The sequence below is a fragment of the Tasmannia lanceolata genome, unplaced genomic scaffold (genome assembly GCF_043159265.1).
Source record: "Tasmannia lanceolata isolate RefF3 unplaced genomic scaffold, GAP_Taslan_0.1 ptg000048l, whole genome shotgun sequence".
NCBI lineage: Eukaryota > Viridiplantae > Streptophyta > Magnoliopsida > Canellales > Winteraceae > Tasmannia > Tasmannia lanceolata.
The window spans coordinates 3,292,808-3,317,121 of record NW_027518725.1 but is presented as its reverse complement, the minus strand read 5'-3'; the positions used below and the strand labels follow the sequence as shown (position 1 = coordinate 3,317,121).

Below are 24,314 nucleotides of genomic sequence, written 5' to 3'. Positions count from 1 at the left end.
TTTTATGAGGAATGATAGATTGAAGGGCGTCCTTGCAAGGGCAAAAGCCAGTCACAAGGGAAAGGCATGAAATTTTGGAAAAGTATTCCTGTTCCAAACTTCTACAAAAAATTCTTACTATCCAAACAGGGCTGCTCTATTTGAAAAGCAATTAGAAAGAAAAATCAATTCCCATAGTAACCTCTCCCCGTGGTGCACGTTAGCACTCTCTCTATAATAAGACGCCATAAAATCTGAGGTGGACAGAGACGCTATCCGTTTTGGAAGATGGAGAACGACGTGGCAAAACTAAGATCAACTCTTCAAAACACTCTCTCTCTCTCTCTCTCTCTCTCTCTCTAAATTTTTTTTTCTTCCAAAACTCTGAGAACCAAAAAAAATCTGAGAAAAATGGCGTCAAGGTGCGCAGTTGTCTCTCCACAACTCTCAACCCTACCTCTCCATCTCAACCACCACACCAAATCCTCCTCTCTGTCGTGGGGGCGCACGTTAGCACCAGCCCATGGCCTTTTTCTCTCACGAGCTTTCTCCACATCTCAAGGCAAGTTAGCCATCGCTCAGTGCTACAAAACCCGGTTGTAGTTTAGTTGGAATTCATGCCTGATTTGGGTGACTATTCTTAGTATCAGAAATGAAAAAAAAAACATATATTCTGTTATGTCCAACTAACAATTGAGTGCATTTTAGGGGTTTGGAGTTCTGGGTCATTGTAGATTTTTATTTGGGGTTTGGGGTTTTGACCCATATTTACCTCTTGGAATATTGGTTTTATGTGGAGATGATTTTGGGCAGGTTTCTTTAGCTTGGAAGGTTTGGATTATGAGCAACGCTAGTTGAGTTTGGGTTTGGGTTTGTAATAAGCTGTCTTGGTATCTTATAGAAATTAGTCTGAGTAATAAGTCATAACAAGGTTTTAGTAAGTGGACAGTAAGAATCACTACATGTGGGTTGAGTAGGATGCATTTATGCATGTAAGTAAGTTTTTGATTTGAGAAATTGAATTGGATCAGTACATAAACAATATGCATGATAACAAATTCCATAGACTACGTAGGCACTGTTTGTATTTGATTTTGATTCCAAAACTAATTAATGGACTTAAAATTAGAAGCAATTTTAAGTCCAACAATCAATTCATATTCTTATTAGTCCCATGGCGACTGGGGCCATGGCGACTGGGGCGGAGGCTCATATAGCGTGGGGGTGGCCACGGCCCCCCCACCAACGACTGGCAAAAATCCTGGCTCCGCCCCTGCCTTGTGCATATATCTATATCTATCTACCTAGCTATACACCCACACACACACAAACACTTATCAATATGGTTTTCTTAAGTTGAATTTAATGTTTCTTAATGGAATATATGAAGTTTTAAATGATTTGCATTTTATTAAATATAATTTATATCTTTTTTCTTTGGTAGACAGGCTAAGCCGAGTCTCATAAGCCAGTTTGATAGTTAGTGTTTTACTCTTCACTCAACGTATATTGTAAGTCTATGTGAGGCCATGGCACCTTGAGTTTATTAATGAGAAAATAGGTATTAAAAAAAGAAGGCAACAGGGGCCTCTAACAAGACAACTACAGAACAATGCTCGATGAATCCCTTCCCTTCTGTGAAGCCATGGCTTCTTCTAGGTTTCTTGATTGTTTATGGGCAATAATAAGGTTGATTTTTCATAGTGTACCGTGAACATGAGGAATGGGATTGATCCTTTGGATTTGCTCTGTTAATGGATGGAACATTGATATGTAGTGACTAGCCACTCATGGTGATTCCAATTACCGGATTTTCTTATGATTGTACTCAAGTGCTTAGAAAATAAAACAAAGGAATACACTATGACCAAATAGATATAAGTGATTTTTTAATGTGGTAAAACCCTAAGTGCAAGGAAACATCCATGGCCAAAACTATGACCATATTTATTATTAGAAAATTGCTCCATATTGTCAATCTCCTTTCCAATAATATAAAAACTAAAAATAGCATCACTAACCATAGTAAACATAAAATGCTTACCAGCAATAACCCTGTGCTTTGCTTGTGTTGCCACAAACAGAAAGTTTCTTTGGTCCTTTACAGGATGTGTGCGGCAACCCATATTATCCTTGACCGATCTCCCCTCATATTTTTTTTCCTATGGAACTATCAAAGACAAGTTAATAAATTTCAAGTGGCAGACTATCACATTTCTTCTCATCTTTAAAATTTTCAGTTATAGCAAACTTAAAAGTGCATTGTGTTCGTACCTAGAGTTTGCATTCTTAGGCAACCAACCAAGTATATATGTATGGTCTGTGAGACTCAAGCTTCAATCCAAGCTGCAGTACTAGTTTTCCAGATATTAGATTTCACTGCAATCCTCAATAGTATTACATGTCAAAGCCTGTCAAGTTTCTGTCTCTTATCAATAGCTGCAGGACTAGTTTCTGTCTCCTATCAACATGTCAATGCCTGCCAAGTTTTAAAATAGTTGTGTTTGATTATGAATGAATTGATCTCATGGGCTACTAAGACGACGACTACTGAGTAAATATACTATCAACATGGTATCCAGAAAATAACGAATGCATTATTAGAAAGGTATTAGTTTGGGACTTTGGGCCCATGGATATTACATGTTCTAGCATGCGTCATGTCCTAAAACAGATGTCCCACAACTCTTCCCTATCCTAATTTGGAATTTAAAGAAAGACAAGAGAATTATATTTAAGGCTTTATGTGGTGGGTTTCTCCAAATATTATCCATAGAAACACTTTAGGATGGTACTTAGTATGTAGATTTGAATTCTGTTTAATATTTCCGAATTTAATACCCTATTCATAATTATGTTCATCTAGTCCCTTTCCTTTAATGCATTACTTAAGCTGCTAACGAAACAACAATATTTGCTTTTACCATTTAGCTTTGCAGCATGGTGGCCTACTGGTTTTTTTGGTTGGTTCCCCAGACTCAATCTTCAGGATCAATCTCATTTTATGCTTTCTTCATTGTTTTTCAGGCAGTTACTGTATACCATCGCTTGTAACATGTAATGCTCAGACGGTAGTAGCAACCAATATGGCTCCAGGGACCCCTGTTAGGCCTACAAGTATATTAGTTGTTGGGGCTACTGGAACTTTGGGACGGCAGATAGTCAGACGGGCATTAGATGAAGGTTATGATGTTAGATGCCTTGTAAGGCCTCGGCCTGCTCCTGCTGACTTCCTTCGTGATTGGGGTGCAACAGTTGTCAATGTAGGTTTAAAAGTTCCAAATTCTTTTACCTTTGGTTCACTAGAAATTTCATATGATCAGTTACTTATTATTACTTATGCATGTGGCTACCTTTTCAACAAATTGCTTGCATGCCAGAGATATACCATACTTCAGGATTTGGAAAAAGTATCTAGATCATCTTGGATGGTCGCAATACTGTTCATAGTTGGAATTAGAAGTGCTGGTTGTTAATCAATTGGCTAAAAGAACTGGATGTCACCCCCGGCTAAAGTATCTCATAAACTTTTAGGATCTTAAAAAAGAAAGAAAGAAGATATACTGAATCTATGAGCCAAAAGAGATCTGAACATACAACAATTAGCCGCTGCTAAATTGGAACGATGCATCTGAGTGAAAAACAGCAAATCTGAAATATAATCACAAATAAAAAAGAATTGGAGAGACCTCAATCCCACCAGGCATGCCAAAGTGTAGAGTCATTCTAAGTTACGGCAAAGAAGAAGGGTAAAATTAAAATCGACTATTATTCATTCAACTTTGTTACGCAATATGGGCCACATTCATGGGTCAAATTCTTCCACTTATAAATGCATGAGAGAGGGAGAGAGAAGTTTTATTATTTGAAGAACAATGTGGGAGTATCTGATTTCGTAACATGGCTGAACCTCTATGCTAGGATGTTTTATGTTTGCACATGAGATAGAGCTCCAATATCATGATGGTGTTGATGTTGACAATTGACTTCCCCGAGGCGCCCAGTTTATGTTCACCACCTATTTCCTTCCAATAGGATTCATTTCATGCACTTAATAGAAGGACATAAGCATAGATATACTGAAATAGTTTGAATTATCATTTTTGGAATAGCAGAGTTATGATACAGCATATCCTATGTGGAATCATAGTACGACGCATAGTTTTGAAATATCATTAGGCGAACTGGTTGTGACCCTACCGAGTCAATAAAAACTCCTTTACTCACCCAATCAATAAAAAACTTTTCACGCCAATCATTGACTACGTTGAGTTGACTCGGTGGCAAATTGCTGTTCGAGTACAAGTTTTCAAATGCTGGTTTGAAGGATGGCGTTGAGATCACTTGTTGATCATGCTCTTCATGAGATGCTTGTTCACAGTGAAGACTCAAAACCCATATAATGAATCAATCCAAGCAGCATCAGCAGAGTCAGTAACTCGAGAGATCCTTTTTGAGAAGAAGATAAGTGGTCCAGAATATATTGTGGATTCCTAAGGGGTTCTTTCTCGAAAGCTTCATTTTCTGATCTTTGTTTTCATCTCCATCATAGTTCCATTGGCATAGATGACAAGTATGGGGATGCGAATTTGGAAGCTCCTGATAGTGTATGATTGTGTGGTTGAAGTCGCGACATGCTAAGGCATTGTTTTGTTTACATATGATTGTATGGTATCTTCTCATAGTTTTATGTTTGTGACTATGATAAAATATCTCATCCTCTTATTTAAGTAGTAAATATAATTGATGTGAGCATTTTTAGACTTGTCATTAATGCAAATGATTTCTCTATTTTCTCTGATGATGTTAGAAATTTATCCAATAACCCTCTTGTGCTGTACAGCTCACAAACATTCCATGCATTTATGTAGTGGTTGAAAGTTAAAACAAACCAGTCATCATATCTATAGTCATATATTTCCGATATGCATGCAGTGCTCTTGATGTATACCTAGAGACTTTTGAAACATCACAGTAGGATGTCTGGATCTCTCGGTACTAGTGTATTCTTTTATGAATTTTTGGCCAAATTAAAAGGCTTTATTATATTATTTGAAGATCCTCAGTCTTGTTGGATTTCTTTTGTTTCTATCTTAGGCTGCAAATGCGATGTTATGATTCTCAGACTTATTAGCTTCCTTTTGTTTCTTATCTTCAAGATAATCTGTAGGGTTCAGTGCTCACATTTAGATGAGAATACTGAAACTTTGCAGGCTCTCTGGATCTCTTGGTATCAGATTGTTATTTATTACAAGCTCTTCTCTGTTTTTTAAGGATTTATATTTATTGTTTTATGCTACGACACATTCCATAATTCTAATCTAGTTCTTCATCTAGTTTAATCTTATTCGTTTTATATGTCTCCTTCGCAGGCTAATTCATGGGAAATATTGTACCATATAAAAACCATTCTTAATTTATTTATAGCCTTTTTGTGCACACAGGAATGGAGAACTGAGTAATAGCACTTTGGGTTGTGTGACATTGCCAATGATATCTTTCTTATTTCTTGGAGTTCATGCTGAGAGTACACTGATTTTTAGTGATATTTTGAGCAGGCTGATTTAAGCAAACCGGAGACAATACCTGCTACACTAGTGGGCATTCATACAGTGATTGATTGTGCTACAGGACGACCAGAAGAGCCTATCCGAACGGTAGTTACTATGTAAAATTTATTCCTTTTCAGTGGATTTTCTTGACATCATTTTTGTTGGATGAGAAGCCTCTGAATATAAATTGGCTGCACCTTTTCATTTTTTGATTCCTGGAATCTTTGAAATGTGTACCTGCTACTCTAGAAACCAACGGGAAAATGCCTGCTAATCTATTTCACATCATGAATTTTGATTTTCCATTCATGAATTTAATGTTTCAAATATCTACAAAAGCTTAATCTAATCAATATTTCATGAGGAATACTGAACCTATTGTGGCTTGTGAGTTTTACTTTTCTGGTTGCTGACCCACTATGCATGTCACACATATATCAGGTGATTTGGACTGTTAATCTGGCAGGATGACTTGTGGCATAGTGAATTGACTTTCAATATGCTTGCCCAAGGCTTCAATATATCAATAATGATTTTAATACACTTCAAAAGGATCCCTCTTGATCAAGGTGTTAGGATCATCCTTTCAGCGTAGGACTGGTCAATCCCATATCCTTTAACTAGGAAGCACGGGTACTCTCCCAGGGCTCTCGTACCCGTACCCAACACGTATGGGGTGCGGGTACGCCCCCGGTACGTCCTGGGTACGTACCCCATTTTGTTTTAAAAAAAATGCCAATTTTGGTTGTTGGGTGCGTGTCGGGTACGTTTAGGGTGCACACCCACGCGTACCTGACATGATGAGAATGAAAATCATAAAGATTGTTTTAGTCGTTGGCGTTGAACAAGTTTTTATATTTTAACTATTATTTTCGTCATTTTATTTCTAGTATTTTTTTTTAGGGCATCAAATCTTGTTCTTTTGGGCTGATTTTGGTATTTTTAGAAAGGTTTTTCGATTACCTATCTAAAGAGCCCAAGATTACACGATTTGGACTTGATTTGGCTAAGTTATAAGTAGTTTTAGAATGGGGTAAGGGTCTATTACGGGATTTACTATTTTAGGTAAGTTTTAGTCAATGTTTTATTTATGTTATTTTAGATGGACGGCTATGATTTGTTGCTTGGGTATTAAGTGAGTTTTTAGGGTTTCTTTTCTTATAAATATATGTTATGTAAGCATTGTAATGGACTTTTGACTATTGAATAAGGAATTAAAGTTTTTGCAAAAGAAGCTATTGAAGCTTGTAACTTCTTCTCTTCTCTCTTCTTAGTGGCTTGGAGCCATTCTTCTCATTCCCCTCTCATCTTCTCACTTCTATTCTCCTCTCAAATCAGTCATAACAATTAAGTCATTAGTTCTTCAATTTTTGTGTGTTCTTGAACCCTAAAATACAAAAACCCAAAATCCAAATATCTCCTACATCGTTTAAGATCTCATCTTGAAACTTTGAAGGACTTATTTTGGGATTAAACCTTAACCATAGCAATCGAAATTCATAGTTTTACAACCCCTTTTGAGGCCAATCAAATTTTCACACCTTTCAAGCCCCAAAACTTGCTTTTAGAGATTGAAAGCGTAATCGGCCAACGTAGCAGCCTCCTAAACCTGAAAATCTGATTTCTTTCATCATTTAAACGTATTATCTTTCAACCCACAGCAGTTTACCCATAATTTCTAGTTCTGTCCAAATTACCAAAATACCCTTTTGGCCTAAATTGGACCGATTTGACCCCATTTTGTTGCTGCAGAAATTTATTACTGTTTTTTTCATTGGATTATTGCTGATTTCTCATCAAAATAAGGTTTCATTCATAGGTTTTGATACTGTTTTAGTTATTCTACTTGGTCGCACGTTTAAAACCCCGTTTTAGCCTAATTTTGCCCTTAACTAGTTACCCAAAGGACCCTTTAACTGTCGACTAATTTGTTTAAGGTTTATTTCATGCTAATTGTGTTCTTTCTCATTATTTAATGCAAATTTAAGCCACAATATTGCTGCTGCCCGCCAATTAATTCTGCCTTAAATCAACCCTAGTTAACCAGTAGGTGTCTTTAGCCCTCTTAAGAGCTAGCCCTAAACTTTCCTAGAACCCATGATCCCATTAGGAGTGTTGGATTTTCCCTCATTTAGGTATTTTCCTGCATCATGACACCTCCTGCCTCTCTTATCTGGTGTAAATCCCTCCTGTGTTGCTTCTCTCTCATCTCCTGTACTTAGTATTTACATATGTCTTTACTATTTTATTGTCCATTTACTTAAGATTTACATGGAAATAATGGATTTATTAAAAATAGTTTCAAGACCCAAATCTAAAAGGAAAAAAAGTCAACTCTCCTATTCTAGTACAAAATCCGAAGAAAAATGGTCGGGCCAAAATTTTAACTTTCTCTTAACTTCTAAACGGTGGAGTATTTTTCAAATTTTAAAAATTCATAAAATCTATCATGTCCAAACATCATTAAATCCCAAAAGTCCGGTATAAAAATCTCACAATTTGGTCTCTAAAAATTATTCATCTTATCTGGTCAACACACTGGCGACAGACTTTTTTCTAATGAATGATGTATTGATGCCTCATGTTATGAAAATTATGGAATTTAATCACTTATGAAATGAAGAGTAATATTAGAATTTTCCATTTTGGTGATGTTATTGTTATTTGATTGCTCTCCAATTATTTTTTTTAAAATCTTTATAAATATATAATAAAATATTATTATATTCGGCATACCCAAACGTACCCGCACCTGATTTTTTTGGAAAGTCACGTACCCGTGTCGTGTCGTACCCGTACCCGTGCTTCATAGTCCTCTAATGGCGACCCATCGGATTAATGATCATGATCACTCCTCAGACCTCACACCCGCCTAGTGTACCATCTGGAAACTTGAAAATGCAATCCTAGTCCGGCGAATAATATTAGCATTATTTGTATTATATAATTAAATCACATAATTTAAAAACTTATTAACATTTATAAATAATTTCATACTCTTTTCCTTATGGATGCACAACATTTCATATTTTTTTCATTTGGCAAGGTGTCCCGAGTCAATTTGAGTTGGGTAACTCCTAAGTATGAATTGGGTCTTAGGTTTTAAGGCCAGTAAGCTAGTACAATTTATAATATTCAAGTTGGTATAAATATTTGTCTCGCTCACTAAACATGTCGTTTTAACCACCATAAAATATTTCATCTCTTGCTAACCATCCCATGTTTTGTTTAGTCATCCTCAACTCAATATGTACACGACCTCTATTTGTGCATATTAACTTCAGTAATTCTGAGAATCAGTGACACTTAGGTATTACCGTATCTTTACTATCAGAATTATTTAATGGATCAAATGGAAGATGGAATGCTATTACTAGACAGTCCAAGAAAGATGCTGATTGTTAAGTCTCAGTTAAGATCACTTCAACTTTTTTCTCAAGATACTAGGTTATACAACTCTCATACATTTCATCAAGCTTTGGGCCATTTCAAGTAATTGGGGCATTTGTCTGTTCTAATCCACTTCTTCTATTTAGGTAGATTGGGAAGGAAAAGTTGCTCTCATACAATGCGCAAAGGCAATGGGAATTCAAAAGTACGTATTCTATTCCATCCACAACTGTGATAAGCATCCGGAAGTTCCTTTGATGGAAATCAAGCATTGCACTGAGAAGTTTCTTCAAGACTCAGGTCTAACCTACATAATAATTCGACTATGTGGATTCATGCAGGTACAGAATCATCCAAGTTAAAATTTTGTGTTTGACACTCATTGTCCTTCTATATTGTTTTTGGTACTTATGCACAATGATATACCTTACAGGGTCTTATCGGGCAGTATGCAGTACCGATATTAGAAGAGAAGTCTGTGTGGGGAACTGATGCCCCAACACGAATAGCTTACATGGACACCCAGGTTCGGATACCATTTTTCATCTAAATCCATTTTTTGTTGATGGGATGTAGTCCTGGTCTCTAAGTTGTTTTTCAGTGTTTTCAGGATATAGCTCGATTGACATTTATAGCTCTACGCAACGAGAAAATTAATAAGAAACTCATGACGTTTTCTGGACCTCGTGCTTGGACAAGCCAAGAGGTAGAGATGGCTTTCTTACATCGTCAAAGTATTTATTATTGCCTGAAGTAATAGTTTTAGTTGCTTGATACCCTTCTCCAACAATTTTAGTTCTGATATTTACATAGTTTGGTCTATTGGTCATTTTGTTTCTCAGCTATTTTAAGTTGTCTTTTGTCTCATTGCCCTTTGTTTTGTTGGTATGCAATGTGGATATGCCTTTTTTCAACTCCAGGGACAAGATTGGAAAGTACAGAAGAAGTACATAGAAACACTACTGAAATACACAACGACATATGAATATGCATACTATCATCCCTTTATTTTATTTCTCTACTCATTTGATGTCTAGAATACTTGTAATTCTCTTTATTTTGGGCAGTCTTAAGTTTTAGGGGATTATCTTTTTCTCTCATTCTAGTTTGCACTATGATATCTCTTGAGAGAACCTTGCCTTTCCATTTAAAGTAGACATGATTTTCTTTTTATTGATACGGAATGTTGTGGTGGAAGAAGATTAATGCTTCAAGGGTTGTTACTACAATCACTTTCTTTAAGACAATATTCGTCCTCACCAATTGTTTAATTGATGTGCACAGAGTTCCAACGAATTTGCCTCCAACATACAACGAAGCCCAGCCTAACACTAATGTTTGTTGGTGTTATGCTCAAATGATAACATGTCCAAACGCCTTCTGACTTTACGAGTGTAGACACTGGTATCTGTTTCTGCAAACAGAAATCCTAAAAGAGTAATATATAGATAGAGGAGAGAAAGTACGTAGAAAGCCTTCATATTAGAGCATACGTGCGAGTACAGAGCGCGCCGACAAAGTGCCACATTGCACCTCTAGCACCTTATAGCCCACCGCTTCTGCTCTGTGTGCGCATGCATGCATGTGAAAGTGTGTTGTACTGTCCTCTCACTCAACCATGTGACATGCTTTAAAAGCAAATGTCTAGAGTGTGTGGCTTTACAAAACCCTTACACCCTTCCCAACTTTCGATTGTGGGACTAAATTTTTTTTTAGCTTCCCACAAGCTCTCTACAGCAAAACCTTTTGAACATATACTGACACTATCTTCCCTTCATGAAGTTCACCAGCAGAGCATTAGAGGGATAAAGTTTATGGTGTTAGATTGGCATTTATACTTTACTCTCAAAGTTATGCTTATAACTCTCTCCTTTTGCTTGTGTTAAAGTATAAAAGCTAAATAATGCCTTTCTCCAACAGCTTAAGCTTTTGGCGAAGTTGGTAAGTTAACATGGTATCATAGCCAAAGGTCTCGAGTTCAAACCTCCCGGATAGTGAAAATCCACATGCGATGGTTAGCCGAAAGTGGGACCACATATGCCACGTGTTTGCCTAGTGGGCCACACATGCGGGGGAGTGTTAAAGTATAAAAGATAAATAACGCCTTTCTCCAACAGCTTTAGCTTTTGGAGAAGTTGGTAAGTTAACAGCTTGGTACCTTTTTCCGACTGTGTTAACTCTTATATTTAGATATTTTGGCCCAAGGTTGCCAGAGCGGGAATCGAAAGCGGGAATCGAAGGCTCCCAGGGAAGAATCCTGCTTCCTTGCTTTGGCCTATGGATCATATTTATTCTCATCTATTTTGTCTTCACTCTCACTTCCCTTTGCTTTTTGTATACAATGGGGATATATAAATTTTATGGTTTTAGATTTACGTTTATACTTCCCTCTGAAAGCTATGCTAATAATTTCTGGCAATTCATGCATTCTCATTTCATTCTTGGCAGCTGTATACATTTAGAAGAATCTTTCAATTTCTAGCCATAGCAAACCGAATAGGGAAACTCCTCAATACATTTCTACTACATCAGATGATGGCTCGGCAATAATCATTGCATGGTAAAAACAATAGAATCATGGAATCACTATCTGTTTCATATGTGGATGGGTATTTCTTTAGCAGCTGTTTTAGGCACGTCATGTCAACCAGTTATGCATCTTCATTCTATTGATACTATCTTATGCTTTTTATTTCTATTTGCATTGCTTATTTCTATGAAATATTTATAGTAAATGAACATTATCTAGTCTAGTAGGAAAGTTGAATGCCACATACTCTTAATCCCGTAGGTGATAACTTTGTGTGAGAGGCTTGCGGGACAAGATGCGAATGTCACTACAGTTCCTGTTTCAGTCTTGAGATTCACTCGCCAACTAACTCGTTTTTTCCAGTGGACAAATGATGTTGCTGATAGATTGGCATTTTCAGAGGTATAATCTCTCCCACTGTTTCTAATTACGGGGATGATGCTATGAACAAGCCTACTATTAGAAATGCATGAGGCCTTATCTGAGCAAGCTGACATGACATTGGCGTGATCCGGGTCCTTCATTTTGTTGCCGTATTGTGAATATGGCATAGCCTGAGAATCATACCAGTTGGACGATAATCGGAAGCTCGCAAAGGGACAGTTAAGAGAAAATGAACAACAGTTCATATTTGAGTTCTCTGATTGAATTGTTCGGAACATTAGATCAGATTGGTTTTCATGTTTTGTCACATAAAAATTGGGGCCTCCCAATTGACGAGTCTGGGCCATGACAACATCATTTGAGTGGGTCCGAGTGAAGCTTCTCATTCGCTTCTCATAGTATCATTCCTGTCCACTTTATTAGCATTTGGCTTGGAAAGCTAGAGACCAAAACTAAGATCTGGGTCGGAACCATACAACTCTCTAAATGGGGTATGGCCCTAGTCTCCATAAATTTATGACAGAAGTTGAGCTCTTTTCTTCTTTCCCTCCCCATGGACAATTGCAAGGGGTAGTTTACAAATATTCAGTCCAGTCAAATACACATCCACATCAATCTTTCTTTATTTATCCTTGGGTCCGCGAACTTTTATAGTTCTTTATTGTTAGATTAACTCCTGAAACTTGATGATAATTCTTTAACTTGACAATTACTGTCTGTCTATCTATCTATCTAATCAATAATGGGAAAAAAAAAATCTTGTTGCCATTTCCAGGTTCTCTCAAGCAACACGGTTTTCTCGGTTCCCATGAATGAGACATACAATGCTCTTGGCGTAGATTCAAAAGACATTGTTTCATTAGAGAAATATTTGAAGGATTACTTCACTAACATATTGAAGAAACTGAAAGACCTGAAAGCACAGTCGAAGCAAAGTGACATTTACTTTTGAAGAGGGGCCTTGTCCTCGCATTGTACATGAAGGGATGACTGTATGAATGAGTAGGGAGTCATGTAAAGTTGCTGAAGGTTCATATGAAGAGAGTTTATAAGTGAAGGGACCAAAGGAGTTGTGCAGTGCTTTCAGTTTTTCCTTGTTCAATCCAATATTCAAACGAAATTCAGTCATAGAGATGGTATTTTCTGCTCCTATGGAATATCAATTGTAAAAATAACATGTGCATATGAATGACCGTATAATATGTTAGAAAATAAGATTAGATCTCACAAGATATGATCATTAGATTGTTTAGGTTGAAGAATAGGCAACCAAATTTAGACTTGGTAGTTAGGATAGATTAGTATAATCTTTATTTGTCTATTTTTATACTTGTTCTCTTGCTATGTTAATCTCTTTTGAGTGTCCCATAAAAAACACACATTAGGAGTCCACTGTAGATCAATCAAGATTAGCAGAATCTCTTTTCTTTCACCTGGTATCAGAGTATCACAACCCCAGAAGAGCAGTTCTCCAGCCACAATCAATCCCACTGCTGCAAATCCAAACCCCTCCTTGCTGTTTACTCTACCAAGCCCTATGCACCAGGGACAGAGCCAGGAATTTGGTCCAGGGGGCAGAGAATGATTGTTATAGCATGTTGGGGCCCACACTTTTACACTTTATGTTTGATAGATGGTCCCCACCATCTCCTTCTAAACACACACATTAGGTGGAACCCACAATTTACACCTTCTAATGGATGGGGCCCTCTATTTTACACTCATGCATAAGTTAGCTCAAGAATGCCACAGATTTAATAAATTCCAAGCCCCACCAAAAAAGGGTTGCTAACTACTCTGAGAATCCCAATAATCTCTGATGTTTTATATGTTGTGTGAGCGTCAAGTCCAATATTTTTGAAAAAAAGTACTACGGAGCCCGATGATCCAAGCTGTTCATTTGCTGTGTCACAAAGTAAATAGGCTACACCACATAAATCATCTCCATAGCACACCCTCCGATCTATGGAGGTTCCTATAACATGCGATTCCTTTGTAGATCAGAGGATCATCCTGTGGAGTTTATTTATGAGATGCAGCTTATTTACATTGTGGCCCAACAAATGAACAGTTTGGAATTTGGATCATCCTATGAAACGGGCCGCCAATACTTTTGTCAAAAATACACTTAACGTCCACATAACATTCCCTTGGCCTCTTATCCAGAAACTTACTTTAAGTCAACTAGAGAGAGGGGGGCATTCATTTAAGGGGTGAGAGGAGATGAGCGTGTGACTCCATGGTTACATAACGAATAACGAGGATACAGAAGCGATTGGAGGAAAACTTCGGCGAAAAAAAGGGTGATAAAAAAAGCCCCCTCCCTAGGGTGTCGGCCTAGGGAGGGAGGCGGTTTCTCCCTCTCGTCCCTTCTCTCTCCCACATTGTCCTCTCTCTTCTCGCTCTCTCTCCCTCTCTCTCTCGCTTGTTCTCCCTCTCTCTCTCTCTCTCTCTCTCGCTCGTTTCCCTCTTTCCTCATTGCTAACCCTCTTTTTACCATCTCTCCCATGGTTGGCAAAAGATAGCCGCCAGAGGCCGAATCGGGAATCGTGGAGGCCAGATCTGGAATATGACTTTTCCGTGGTAGCTAGATCTAGGGCTGTGGAGGCAGGATCTGGGGCTGTGGAGGCTGGATTGGGAGACGTGGAGGCCGTGAAGCTGGATCTGGAGCCGGGAAAAACCGTGATGGTTGCCGGTGGCCGTGAAAGGCCGTGGGGTGCTAGACCTAGAGCCATGGAAGGCCAGCTATAGGCGGTGTGAGGCCGTAGAGGCCATGGATTATCGGATCCGGGGGTCATGGAAAGCCGGGGGCCATATATAGGGCGGAATGACATGTGCTGAAGACCGGATTTAATGGTGAAAGAGCCGAATCTAGTTAGGGTTGATGGAGAATATGGATGGGGGAGTTGTTGGAGGCTGTGGAAGGGGATGATGTAAGGAAAATGGTGTTCGGATTCAAGAAAAAATGAGGAGGTTGGATATGGAGGTGAGGCAAGTTATGGATAGCGGCAATGAACCTTGTAGGGTTAAGGTTTTAAGGAGGACGAAGATGAGGGGAGTTTTATGGTTGTTAGGATTATGGTTGATTGGGGAAGGAGGTGGGGGAGTAGTATAGTCTTTAGGGTTACTGTTTAGGGTTAGGGTTAGGAGTATACTTTTTGATTGGATGATTTTTGGGTCAGTGGAAGTAGGTTTTGGAGAATATGGTGGAAGAATTTGATATAGTTTTAATGGGGGCCATCGGTGTTTGGTGGTGGTTCGAGGTGGAGGCCGCCGGAGATCGGATGATAATGTTAGGTGGTTGGCTATCGTGCACGGTTAAGGGCATACAATAGCTCTGGGCCTTCGAGCGGGATTTTTAAAAATTGAATTTGCCAGTGGGCAGTGGAGAAATCGATGTGACGTGGCAAGTCATGATCTTGACTTGGGGATCCCCACAAATTTGGCACTTTTTGCTAGATTCAATTAAATTGAGGCTATTGGGTAATGTAAGGGATTATGGGTTTTTCTTTTTGACCAAGAAGAATGCTCCTGGGCAATTCATACTATGTAAATCTAGTGGGACTACTGGTCCCCACGATTCCAATATCAAGGACCCATCCATCCTAGCCGGGCCACCTACGGCCGGCCACCTAAGGCTGGGATTTATCCCAACATATATCTGTGCGCAGTTGCCTAATTTGAATGAGACCCACTTTAGTCATGGATACTTTTTCCATTTCAGCAAACAAGTGAATGATGTAAAGGTGAGCGTAATGGGACAATATACAAAACGAGGATTTCTCACATCACTTCATGGGATCCCTAGCATTTCTAATAAAATAAAGCACCAATCCTCTTGAACTAGGGGTGAAAGTTGGGCAAGCCCAACCAGCCCAAAAACTAGGGGTACAACTCAAGTCTGTTTCTCTGAGAATGGTCCAGGTTGATTCCGATTCATTTCTTAGCAAAAGCTCAATCCGAGTTGACCTAAATTGCACCACATCAAAAACCCTAGTAAACCACCCTTCTTCTTCTTTTTTTTGTTGGGGGGGGGGGGGGGGGGGGGAGAGGTGGGTTGTCTGACATTACTCATGAGTCCGGTTAGGTTTTGGCCTACTTGTCAAAGCCCATGTTTAGCTTACAAAATCCAAGTTTTAACTTGTGAAATCCAAGATTTTACAATTCAAGTCCGTCCCGTCCCCAATTAGATGTAGCTTTCATTTCTTTTAAAATGGGTACCATCTCTCTCACAATTTAAATAGGGTGATATTTTTTCTCTCCCCCTGTAGGATTATGCAACCCCCTTTTAACGTGATTTGACCTCAAAAAGCTTTAAAGTCTGCTCACGATTCACTTTAAAGGGGGGCGCATAATCCTACTGGGGGCGAAAAATCATCTCCCTTTAAATAATTAAAAAATCTCTACCAAACCTAAATTTCGTATCGGCATTATTCCTTTCATTCCAGGAACCACCCACGAGAGAGCGAGAGAGAGAGAGAGACAGGGAGAGAGGTGTAGAAGAGGACTTGATGGGTTAGGTGGAGAGAGGGGTGTGACTGGGATTCTTGGGAACTAATCCGCGTGACGTGATATTGCAATAAATTGTGGGAGATGATAAATTCGCACCCCCTTAGGATGATTCAACCCACTTATTATGGGGCCTACTATTAACATCTCATGTTCTAATGGGTGGGCCCCGCTATTTTACACCCATGCTTAGCATAGCCCAAGAATGCCAGTGATTTAATAAATTCCAAGCCCCACCAAAAAAGAATTGCTAACTACTTTGAAAATCCCATTAATTCCTAATATTTTATATGTTGTGTGAGCGTGAAGTCCGGTATTTTTCAAAAAGTACTATGGAGCCCCCATGATATGATGATCCAAACTGTTCATTGTTAGGTCACAAAGTAAATAGGCTGCACCACATAAATCATCTATATAGGACACCCTCCGATCTATAGAGGCTCCTATGTAAAGAAAGCCTCTCACGTTTGGCTTTTTGGGGTCTTTGCAATCTTTCTTTCTTTCTTCGCTTGAGATTTTTTGGTGGAGGATTTCAACTTGGCTGCAAATTGTGTTGGCCGACAAATAGAATTTTGGTGGCTTGAATCCGAAAATGATACGGCTTTGGATCATTGTCTTCTTATTTGATAAGGTTAATGGGCTCCAGCCCATATGGGCCCACTACACCTAGTCCATTATCTATTGGGCTTATATTTAGAACATATCCAACGCCTATAACATGCAATTCAATTGTAGATCAGAGGATCATCCTGTGGAATTGATTTATGGGATGCAACTTATTTACATTGTGGCTCAACAAATGAACTGTTTGGAATTTGGATCATCCTATGAAGTGGACCCAATACATTTGAAACACTTGACTTGCACATAACATTTCCTTAGCCACTTATCCAAAAACTTTTAGTCAGGGAGAGAGAGGGGGGCATTCATTTAAGACGGTGAGAGGAGATGAATGTGTAAACCTCTTAAAACTTAGGAAAAAACAAACCAATTTTAAGGTGGGAAACCAATTTTAAGCATGTATTTTTTTTTCACTATTTATGCCCTCTCTCCCTCTCCCTCTCCCTCTCCCTCTCCCTCAGTCTCACACAATTGGGCTCACAAATATGAGTGACTGTATAATATGTTAGAACATAAGATTAGATCTCACAAGATCTGATCATTAGATTGTTTAGGTTGAAGATTAGGCAACCAAATTTAGACTTGGTAGTTAGGATAGATTAGTATAATCTTTATTTATCCATTTTTATATTTATCTTGATCTCTTGCTATGTTAACCTCTTTTGACTGTTCCATAAAAACACTCATTAGGGTGTCCATTGTAGATTAATCAAGATTAGTAAAATCTCTCTTCTTTCACATGGTATCAGAGAACCACAACCCCAGAAGAGTCGTTCTCCGGACAGAGGCAGGAATTTGGTCCAGGACGGGCGAGAATGATTGTTATATCATGTTGGGGCAACACTTCTACACTTTATGTTCAATAGGCGGGGACGCCATCTCCTCCTAACCCATACATTAGGTGGAACTCATAATTTACTCCTCATATTGTAGTGGGGTTTACACCTTATGTTCTAGTCGGGGCATGCTATTTTACACCCCATGCATAGCATAGCCCGTGAATGCCTGCGATTTAATAAATTCCAAGCCCTACGCAAAAGGATTGCTAACTACTCTGAAAATATCGCTTAAGATGGCTTGGACATACCCAACGTAGGCCTTTGGATGCTCCGGTGAGAAGAGGAGACTCGTGCCAAATTGATGTAGTAAAAGGAGGTAGGGGCAGACTGAAATCAACTTGCGTAGAAAGAGTGAGGAAAGACTTGACAGCTAGGAACATAACAGATAATATGACCTTAGATAGGATAAAATGGAAGAAAATGATCCACGTGGAAAAACCTAACTAGAACCATGATTAAAGCCGGGTAGATTCCTTTTACCTTCTTCATGAATTTTTTCTACGTTTGGTTGCCGGAATTTTTTTGGTTCTTGGGATTTTTGTGGAACAAAAAACTTCCTGAGAGATTGGTGGGAAAAAAAATTCTTCTGCAAGCTTATTTTTTATTCCTGGGAGTATTTTTTTTTTTCCTTCCTGGGGTTTCGTGCGGGGTTATTTTGGTTCCTGGGATTATTTTCGGCCCAGCAACCAAACGTGAGTTTCCTGCGGAAATCTCATGAAAGTCCCAAGAACCAAAAAAATTCCAGCAACCAAACAGAGGCTTAGTTGAGTTGAGCTGTGTGAACGAGACGTCCAATATTTTTCAAAAAGTATTACGGAGCCCGCATGATAGGATGATCCAAAGTGTTCATTTGTTGGGTCACAAAGTAATGTCCATAGGACACCCTCCGATCTATGGACAGTTTGAAATTCAAAAATTCACTTGACGTACACGTAACATTCAGCAACTTACTTCTAGTCAAAGAGAGGGAGAGAGGGGCATTCATTTAAGAAGGTGACAGGAGATGAGCGTGTAAAGCTCTTAAAAATTAGGAAACAGAAAACCAATTTTAAGAAAACCAATTTTAAGGTGGGTAACCAATTTTAAGCATGCATTTTTTTTCAGGGCGCTGATATTTTCCCCGTTGGAGGTTAAATTCCCTCCCTAAACGCTAGGCTATAATGGCTTTAACGGCTAACTGTAAACTAAGGCTATATCCTCCTTGGTGCCCAAATCCAACCCACTATAACAGTGTACCGTCCAGACCATAGGATGATCCAAGCCATCCATTTGATGGGTCACAACATAAATGGGTTGTGCCCCCAATATCATTTGCAGCCCTCCAATCTATACAGGTTTCCATAATATACAATTTCTCTTTAGATCGAGGGTTAGGATCATCCTATGGAAATGATATTTTGGGGCGCAATCTATTTACGTTGTGGCCCATCAAATGGACGGTTTGGATCATTCTACATTGTGGCCCACCATACCACTCAGAATTTACAAAATAAATTGGTAACTATAAAAACAGGGGACTCTCTCTCTCTCTCTCTCTCTCTCTCTCCCTCTCTCTCCAACCAGTTTTTTTCAAAATGAACTATGGCCCACACCATAGGATGATCCAAGCCGTCCATTTGATAGGCCACATCCAAAAAACCATTTCCATATGATGATCCTAGCCCTCAAATATAAAGAGAAATTGCTTATTATGGAAACCTCTATAGATTGGAGGGTTGCGATCATCCTATGCAAATGATTTTGGGGGCACAAGCCATTCACGTTATGGCCCATCAAATGGACGGCTTGGATCATCCTATGGTCTGGACGGTACACTTCATTTTCAAAAATATGGGTGGGGCCTAAATTGGGCCTTAATGTTACTGTACGAACCACACCATTGGATGGTCCAAACCATGGACAGCTTGGATCATCCAATGGTGTGGACCAAACACTTCAATTTGAAAAATATGGGTGGGGCCTACAATTGGGCCTTAATGTTACTGTATGACCAACTCCATAGGATGATCCAAACCATCCATTCCACCTCCGCACATTCAAGCCTCTCCTTCTCCCTCTCCCTCCTCTACACCTCTCACACAATTGGGCTCACAAATATTCCATGGAATGATTTTTCATGGTTGCCAAATATGGCCCAAAGAGAAACATCTCATAGCTCTTCAATGCAAAAAATTAGAATCCTATCTCGGCAAATGTGAGTAAAAAATCAATATATTCCAACAATACCCTTTTTCTTTTTTTTATACAAGAAAGCCTGCTAGAAAGCAAACCATTATCAATCCGTGCATGGAGAAGAGAAAGAGAGAAAAGATAAAAGGAGCAGCCCCTAAATTAGGCATATACCCATCTCAGTTTGTCCTATTCACCACCTCACCTATGACCTCCACATACGACAAACTAATCTGGGTTAGTAAAAATTCCTAATCCAATGGCTGACAAAACAGTAACAAAAATTCTAACTTCGGACTCAAACGGGCCGAACCACCGACCCCAACCCGGCCCGGCAGATCTCATCTGCCTTCGGCGCGTCCCACAAAACCGTCCTTCTCCTCATCTCTTCCAAATCCGCCACGCACTCCTCCATCCTCAACCGTCCGATCCTCTTCCGAACGGCTGCGATCTTCTCCCCCGCGACCCAATCAAAGATCCTCTCCCACCCCTTCTCCCACTCCCCATGCGCGTCACATAGCTCCAAAGTCCCATTCTCCCAGTCCGTCCAGCTCCAACCCGGATCCAAAACGGCCCCCACCACGTCAGCCACACACGGGCCCACACAAACGGGCCTACACGGCCTGCACTTGGCCCCACTAAGTGGGCCCGGGCTCATTAAAGACGCAACCGGGACCCCAAACCGGGCCGGGGGGTACTCATACGTACGGTCGGTAACAATGCAGAAGGGTAACCGGTTAAGCCGGTGAGTTACACCCTCGACGGTGAGCTGGGCCCGGTATGCGGTCTCGGAATTGAGATTCCGGTAGCCCGCGGCGTCGAGTTTGGGGATGAGGGAGAGGCGGGAGAGAGCGGCGGTGGAGGTTTTGAGGTCGCCAATGCCGAGTCGGTCATTGAGGCCGCCGTAGGAGGAGCCCGGCGGGACCAGATATTCGCCAGCAACGAAGTTTTCCGGCGAGAGCGGGGCGGACCAGTAGCCATCGACCCGGGTCCGGACTACCCAATCGTAGGTGAAGTTGTGCTGGGTTTGGTAGGTGTTTATCATGGTCAGGCAACCTTCTACTAGGTTGAAGTACTGTAGCAAACCCTGCATGAAAAACGAAACAAGCGGTGTATCTATCAAAACAAGGGCTAACGTGCACCGGTATATGACATACGCTACAACTCAACTCGGAGCAAAGGGAATCGGCGGTTTCGTACATTTCCAGCAAAGGGAATCGGGGAATCGGGGGGATATCAGCGCCCAAAAATCAACCTAACAGACGTATTCTCAAACATACCTAAGTTTTAAGAACACAGAATTAAAAAAAAAACGTTTTCTCCTCAATCGAAACGAAACGTACCTGGATCCCGTTCGGCGAGTTACGAGCGGTGAGAACCCTCGCCTGAGATTCAGTCTCCGGCAATCTGTCAGGGGAAAAGATCCGTACTCCGGCGATCCTCGGCGCGGTCTTAAGGAGAGAGAACTTAAACGAGCCCGAATCTAAAGGACTGTGTAAGAAGAGATCCGAATTAGGGTAAAATTTCAGAACGTTCTCGATGAGAGAGGGTCCGGTAAGCTCGAATCTCCGGGCTCCGCCTACAAGGCAGATCGCGATCCGAGAACGATCCAATTTGATTTTTTTCTTTTTGATCCATGCCGATTCAAGATCCGAAGTCCGATTGGATCGTGGAGGGGGAGATTGGAATGGTGTTAGGGTTAGGGTTAGGGTTTGATTGGTGTTTGGATGGAGGAGAGTTTTGAGATTGGGAAAAGAGGAGAAAGGATTTGTGTATGAGAGTGAGATGAAAATGAATAGAGATAGAGGGGTTAAGATTAGAATCAGAAAACGCCAGTCGAGATCTGAAGCCCATTTTAGAAGCATCGTTTTTAGGTTTCTCACCATCTTCTCTTTTTCTTCGTTTTCTCCATGAGAATGCAAAAAAAAAAAAAAAAAAAACACAGAAATGGAGAGAGAGAGGTTTGTTTTCTTTGTTTTTCTTTTTATTTTGGGAAGAAAAAACGTTCTTAGCGTGAAAAAGGTGGGTTTGATTTGAGGTTTTATATGGTGCAGGCCTGGTATAGTCTAGTATTTTTTTAAAAGTAGTTTATGGCCCACACGATAGGATGATCCAAACCGTCCATTTAAGGTGCAACATTCCAAAAAAAAATATCATTTCCGTAGGATGATCCTAGCCCTCCGATCTGTAGATGAATCTATTGGAAGTTTGTATAGATAAGATGGTTGGGATCATCATCTAGAAATGATTTCTTGTGTCCAGGGGTGTCAGGATCGGATCAACCTATGTGGCACTCACGACCCATTCAAATCCCTCACTGGTCGGATCACATTTAGAGTGTTCCTTTATCCTACTTACTAGGGGTGCAACTCGGGTCGGGTTAGGTTGGGTTGAGGCCAACCCGAACCCGACCCGATCCGAGTTCCAACCCAACAAGGTTCAACCTGACCCGACCCGAGGAACCCTTTTTTCCAACCCGAACCCAACCTAACACGAGATTTTTAGCATAAATTTTTTTAAAAATTATTAAAAAAGTCGGGTTCACTCAGGTCGGGTTGCCCAAGCCCTCAACCCGAACTCAGCCCGGGTTGAGAAAACCCGACCCGAACTCAACCCAACCCGACCTTTTCACGGGTTGAACCCGTCGGGTTCGGGTTGAGCCCGCCCAAGTTGCACCCCAGAACTTACCGTGTCTAGTCACGATCACGATCCATTGGAGTATCCTAGTAGGTCGTACTTTCATTGTAGACAGTTAAATTTCTTGTGAAAATGATGGCATGTAATGCGTGACAAAACGTTGTATTCAATGAGGAGATAAGAAGATAAGGAAAGTTAGGCAACCGGTTGTTATGAATTCTGACTTACCCACTTGTTTCTTATGAACGGCAACAAATTTCATTAAACAGGAGGGAGGACAGAAATAGGATAGGAGAGAAAATGAAGAAAACACATGATATGTGCCACTTTTTATTAAATGATTTTAAAGGAAATGATATTCCACCCCTTTTCCCCCAATTTACACCCCCTTTGGTTTGTCTTCTTGTGAAAAGACTTTTATTTGAAGAAAAAATGAACAAAAGAGATGAAAATGCTGTCATATAGAGAGGGAAAAGACAAATAAAGGGGGTGGAAATATTATAAGACTTTTATTTGAAGGGAAAATAAACAGAGGGAGATGAAGGGGGGGGGGGGGGGGGGGGGGGGGGGGGGGAATTTATGGGTGCAACTCGGTTCAGGTTCAACCTGAAAAAGGTCGGGTCGGGTTCGGATTGAGGGTTTGGGCAACCCAATTTGAGTGAAACCTGACATTTTTTATTTTAATAAGCTTAAAAAGTCAGGTAGGGTAGGGTTGAACCTCATCGGGTTGGAACTCGGGTCAGGTCGGGTCGGATTCGGGTTGGAAAAATGGGTTCCTCGAGTTGGGTCGGGTTGGCCTCAACCCAACCCGAGTTGCACCCCTAGGGGAAATGCTCTCTATTTGTTTGTACACATGCCCATGACACTAAGTGGTGAATAGAGCTACTGATCTGGCGGGCCATTACTAGATGTGTGAATTGGATGATTGCTATGGACAAAGCATTGGGTGGGCCACTATTCACAGATCCCACACTCAGATGATCCTAATCATTTAGGCCCTACTCATTTAAGATTATGACAACCGATTGTGAGTGCCAAACCAATTTTTGAACTCAAATTTAAATATAATTTAGGTTCCAATTATCAGTTTGGCACTCACAATCGGTTGTCATAATCTTAAAGAAACAATGCCCTGATGTCCATTTTGGATCTTGAGTCCAAAACTGATTATTGGACCCTTTTTTTCTGTTTTCCTTTTTTTCTTTTTGCGATTTTGAGTTCAATAATCAGTTTTGGAATCAAACTCCAAAACTAACAGGGCCTTAGATATTGAGCTGCAAGCAATATTTTTCCATCCAATAGATAATTTGCCTTTTTCAAAGATGATGGGGTCTAATCTGACTCATTAAATTGATGGAGTCCCACGCACGTGAAACTCTTCACAAAAAGAGTAAACATGAGAGATGTTGAAAAGTGTCTCATTTCCCAACAACACCCAACCAAAATAGTAAGGGAAAGGCTTTAGATTTTTCTTTGGTAGGTAAGCTGGGATCGAACCTGCTACCTCATGGTTGAGATACAAAGCCTCAGCCATTGTAGCTACAGGCCCACCCGCCACTCCCCATTTTTTTGTGGAAAACCTATACATAAAAGGTTACTCTGTGATCTGAGGCTGTGTGGAAAACCTCAGCCATTGTAGCTACAGGCCCACCCCCATTTTTTTGTGGTCTCACTATCTATGTGCAGCGGCTGAAGCACCGTTTT

General features: G+C 40.1%; 2 protein-coding genes across 3 annotated transcripts; one reads left to right on the top strand and one right to left on the bottom strand.

Annotated features, from left to right (window-relative positions):
- The first annotated feature begins 334 nt into the window (after positions 1-334).
- HCF244 (NAD(P)-binding Rossmann-fold superfamily protein) lies at positions 335-12,985 on the top strand. Of its 2 annotated transcripts, XM_077375050.1 has the most exons (8): positions 337-545; positions 3,011-3,242; positions 5,538-5,636; positions 9,068-9,262; positions 9,355-9,447; positions 9,532-9,627; positions 11,713-11,853; positions 12,611-12,985. In XM_077375050.1, exons 1-8 carry the CDS (start codon positions 391-393, stop codon positions 12,785-12,787), a joined length of 1,188 nt encoding a protein of 395 aa, XP_077231165.1. In that variant the 5' UTR covers positions 337-390; the 3' UTR covers positions 12,788-12,985. The 2 variants fall into 2 exon arrangements, with proteins under 2 accessions (XP_077231166.1, XP_077231165.1); XM_077375051.1 differs by lacking the exon at positions 11,713-11,853 and having other exon boundaries at positions 335-545.
- A 7,014-nt stretch (positions 12,986-19,999) lies between these two features.
- Positions 20,000-21,992, bottom strand: LOC143864311 (uncharacterized). Its single transcript, XM_077375223.1, has 2 exons — positions 21,317-21,992; positions 20,000-21,060 (listed from the first exon to the last, which is right to left on the bottom strand). Exons 1-2 carry the CDS (start codon positions 21,857-21,859, stop codon positions 20,272-20,274), a joined length of 1,332 nt encoding a protein of 443 aa, XP_077231338.1. The 5' UTR covers positions 21,860-21,992; the 3' UTR covers positions 20,000-20,271.
- Between the last annotated feature and the right edge of the window lie 2,322 nt (positions 21,993-24,314).